The sequence below is a fragment of the Mus caroli genome, chromosome 6 (genome assembly GCF_900094665.2).
Source record: "Mus caroli chromosome 6, CAROLI_EIJ_v1.1, whole genome shotgun sequence".
Lineage (NCBI taxonomy): Eukaryota > Metazoa > Chordata > Mammalia > Rodentia > Muridae > Mus > Mus caroli.
This window is the reverse complement of record NC_034575.1, coordinates 116,436,455-116,440,788: the sequence shown is the minus strand read 5'-3', so window position 1 is coordinate 116,440,788 and position 4,334 is coordinate 116,436,455. Positions and strand designations below refer to the sequence as shown.

The following is a 4,334-nucleotide window of genomic DNA, read 5'->3' as shown; positions in this document are numbered from 1 at the left end:
CTCTCTCTCTCTCTCTCTCTTTCTCTCTCCCTGAGGCTTTCACTTACTGAGTTTTAAAAATCTGAGATGATGTGGGACTGTCATGCAAATGGAGGGAAATGGAAACTGTGTGCAGGCTGAGGCNTGGCCTACAGGATGGGAGAAAGGAGAAGGAAGGCTCACTGGCTCTGGACTGGGTAGCCCAGCGTTGGTGCACCAGGCACAAGGGTGCCGTGAGGTGGGGGTTGGGAATCGAAGAGGATGAGCCTGGTCAGGTTGTCTCTGGCCATTTCTCCTGGAGAATTATTAAGAATCCTAGTAGATAAGAGATTAGCCTGTGCCCTGTGTCAGCAGTGGTGGCATGCCCTTCTGCCTAGGACAGCCCCCGAGAGGACAGAGATGGCCATGCCCTCTACAGGCTATGTGTCTCAACAGCAATAAACTCTGAACACTTCACCTAGGATGATTTCCTGCCTGGGCAATGCTGCCCCGGGGGAAGGAGAGGAGGGAGAAAACAGCCTTGTAACTGGCTGATCTGGGAGCTGGGGCTTGAGAATCTTAGTGACATCTTAGCGAGCCTTATGGGAGACTGCACAAGTCTAGGAAAGGAGGAGGTCTCTGAAATTACACTTTTAGACAGGAAACAGGACTGGTAAATGCTGCTCTGGGGCTCTGAGAGAGTGCGAGCTGTTCTGCCCCAGGCCTGGAATAAGGACGTTTCTTCTGCAGCTTCAGCATGCCTCTCTGTGCCCAAGAAGTTGGCCCATCAAGGTGGTACCTAAGGACAGACAGGCCCAGAAAAAAAGCATCTCCAGAGAGAAGGATCCTGGGCACCCCTGAAGGCCCATGTGTTTGGAGAAGATGGTAGTGTCTCACAGCTAGGGAGGTGAAGGATGCAGATGAAGAACTACATCATTCTCATCCCCTTGCATCCATTTCCTCTACCTCTTCTGTTAGCCAGAGGGGGCCAGATGTGTTCATACACCTAGGCCTATGTAATGGGTCTCAGATGCAGGTTCAAGAGCAGACAGACTGTTATGGGGCAAGGAGTCTATTAGAAGAGTTATTAACATCCTGGACAGAGACAGACAGACAGACAGACAGACAGACAGACAGACGGACGGACGGACGGACGGACGGACGGACGGACAGACAGACAGACAGACAGATGGACGGACAGACAGGAGCCTGGCATGGCTCTAAGGAGAAGCCCTGGCACCACAGATAGACGATAAATGGAGGGTCTAAAGAGATGAATTGGGGCCCGCATGGTAGAAGTGTCTTCTTAGAAGTGTCTGAAAAAGCATAGGCCTGCCACCAGGCTCTCTGGTTCCCAGGCAGGAGTCAAGGATGTGTCATGATCACCAATACCCACCTTGATGTTAATGCATTTCTCTGGGTGAGATTCTCTGGCATCCAGAAGCCTGTTAGCTAGGGACTCGGAGGCAATGCCTTGAGGAGGCACCTCTCAGTGTCTGTGGGAAGGAAATGGCTGCTGCTGCAGTAGTTATAGCCTGAGCAGCAATTCTAACATTACATTCTTACAATGCGTCTGCCCCAGCCACCTGCTCCTGACCCATGCAAGGAACCAAGATAGGAGCTCTCTCCGTCTCTCTTGAGTGAGACTGGAGGTGATGGGGACTTGACTATCTCAGCATCTCTCAAATGCAAAGGTCATGGCCTCAGNCACAGTAGAAGGACAGGGCAGGTTAGGTCCACAGGACCCCTTTAAGGTTCCCCAGCATTCTGGGCTCAGGCACCTTAATGGTAATGANGAGGCNTCCTCCTTAGTCACAANGAGGANGGACCTGCTTCTCTAGCTCAGTGGGTAGAGAGAGTATTCATAGGGAGGACTTTGCCCTGCAGAATCAACTCACAGGAGATGAGACAGGTCTGGAGAACCAAGGTGGTGGTTGGTATTCTCCATACATCCACAAAAGAGTGGTTTGAGAAGCTGTTTCCCTGTGGGTAGAGAAACAGACCACCATGGGGATGAGGGGCGGGTCAAAGCCAGCTCAAAAGCATCCGATGGACATTGGGCAGGAGAGGTCTGGAGGGAGGCTCTGGGAGGCTCGGGTGGCCAGCCCCAGCAGCTGGGAATTAGTGGTAACATTTCATGCTTCTCTGGCTGTTTCTAAACTAGGTGTCAATTCACAACAGGCTTCAAACGTCCCAGCACAGCCCCAAGTTGGGGGTCGAGAGGGAAGCGCCTGCACCATCACCACCAACATCACCACCGCCGTTGCCGCCAGACCCACAGCCTAGCCCCCTGAGGGAGCAGCCCCCACCGCTGCCACTGCCACCACCCACACCCCCAGGCACCCTGGTACAGTGCCAGCAGATTGTCAAGGTCATTGTCCTGGACAAACCCTGCTTGGCCCGCATGGAGCCCCTGCTGAGCCAGGCTCTGTCCTGTTATGCCTCATCCTCCTCAGACTCCTGTGGCTCCACACCCTTGCGTGGTCCAGGCTCCCCAGTTAAGGTCATCCACCAGCCTCCACTGCCCCCGCCCCCACCCCCATACAACCACCCTCATCAGTTCTGCCCCCCAGGCTCCATGCTGCTCCGGCGCCGTTACTCCAGCGGCTCCAGGAGCCTGGTGTAGGCTCTACCCTTAGCGCCCCTATGTCCCAGTGGGCTGTCCTTTGGGAATCTGGGCTGCTCGTCGGCACTGCTCACATCTAGGTGTAATGCCTTCCTGGCCACTGGTCACTATTGTAGAAAGAGAATGCCCTGGCAAGATGGTTTGCTTGACCCAACCATCCTTCACTAACTGATTTGAGTACCTTGCCACCAATGTGTAACCACCTTCTCACTCTTCTAGGGGGTCCCACATGGCCAGATGGACCTTCTCCTCTGTGTTCACCATGCTCCCCTTATTAGATTGTAGATTGAAGGAAACTGAAGCCAAGGGGCCTGTGGGCTGATGGGCTTGCAATCTTGGTCTATCAGTGTCCACGTCTTGGGCCAAGAACAAAAGGCTGAACCTGCCAGCAGCACCCTCCAGGACAGGGGCAGGCTACCCCAGCATAAGGTGTATCTATGCCCCAGCTGAATCAAGGAAAGCTATCCCTGGCTCCCTGGCAGGACCTAGGCGTAGTAGAAGGGAGCTCTGTCTGCTGCGTCTGTTATCCAAACCTGTAGTCAGGAAACTGGTTCTTAGCTTCCCAGGGATGTTGGCTCCCTGAACCATGTCCGCTCTCCTGCCTCCCCCAGACCCAGGAAAGACCCAAGAAAGAGAAGGGGCCAGGGTATTCAGTTCTGTCTGGGTCAGTTCAACGTGGCCCTGNGACAGTGAGGTCATGTCTGCAAAGTGCACTTTTTAAGAACATTTCTTGGTTCTCTAAGCCTTAAACGCTCNGCCAGTACTGAGCGTACACAGGCAGTTATCCGTAAACACATGTGAGAACCAGGTTGATGACTTCCTGGTAGAACCAGAAGCAAGGAAATGAGGTTGCAGCTCTGCCCAGCCGAGGTATGACTTGGCCTGGAGGCAGGGATTCCTGGTGTATGACTCTGCAGCCTCTGTGTACAAAGACAAGGTGAAGCAGTGGGGTTCCAGAGTCACTGTGCCAACCCTGTTGTCCTAGCTTTGAAACAGTCCCTCCCTGGAAAATGATGCTGGCTTCCAGCAGGGATGGCCTAGAGTTCCTGGACCTTTGAAACTGCAGAGCAGAGCAGAGCAGGAAAACCCATCAGCTTCCCAGGCCTTCATCAGCACCAGAGCCAGCACAGGTAGCCCTGGCCCTACAGAGCCCCAGAGACAACAGGGGTGGTGTCACGGGCGGTCACATTCATGCTGTTTTCAGGGACACCTTTCACAAGCCAGGCCAGCCTCCTTTGTCCTATGCCAACAGCTATTTCTGACTGTCCTCAAGGTGTCCTCCTATCAGAGCCTGATTTTAAAGTTTCCCGAGAGGCAAGAGGCACAGTGAACGTTGCCATGGTTGGAAGTGAATTAACTTTTCCTGGTCCCTACTATACCCCCCCAAAGATTCAGTACTCTGAACCAGATAGGAGGCATAAATAACCCAGGCTATTAGAGGGGCCAAATGACCCCATTTTACATGTGTGCATGTGTACATGCGTGCATGTGTGCATGCGTGCGCGTGAGTGTGTGTGTGAGTGAGTGAGTGTGTGTGTGTGTGTGTGCGTGTGCATGTGTGTGTGCGTGTGCATGTGTATGTGTATGTATGTGTGTTTTCACCCAAAGGTCATTATAATGTCACCCAGGGCATTTCTGGCCTATTCCTGTAACTTTTGGCCAATATACTGTCTCCCCACAGGCTCCCTGCCTGTGTTTTTCTGAGTTGGCTGCCTTGGGCCCTTCTAGAGCACTGGTATTTCAGAAAATC

At 53.3% G+C, this 4,334-nt stretch overlaps 1 protein-coding gene across 1 annotated transcript in view; it reads left to right on the top strand.

Moving 5' to 3' along the window:
• The window catches only part of Iqsec3 (IQ motif and Sec7 domain 3), a 96,980-nt gene extending 92,887 nt beyond the window's left edge, over nucleotides 1–4,093 (top strand). The window contains exon 12 of the mRNA XM_029478257.1: nucleotides 2,123–4,093. Within this exon, the coding sequence (XP_029334117.1) occupies nucleotides 2,123–2,584 (462 nt within the window). The 3' untranslated portion in view covers nucleotides 2,585–4,093. The remainder of the gene's footprint in view (nucleotides 1–2,122) is intronic.
• Nucleotides 4,094–4,334: the final 241 nt, after the last annotated feature.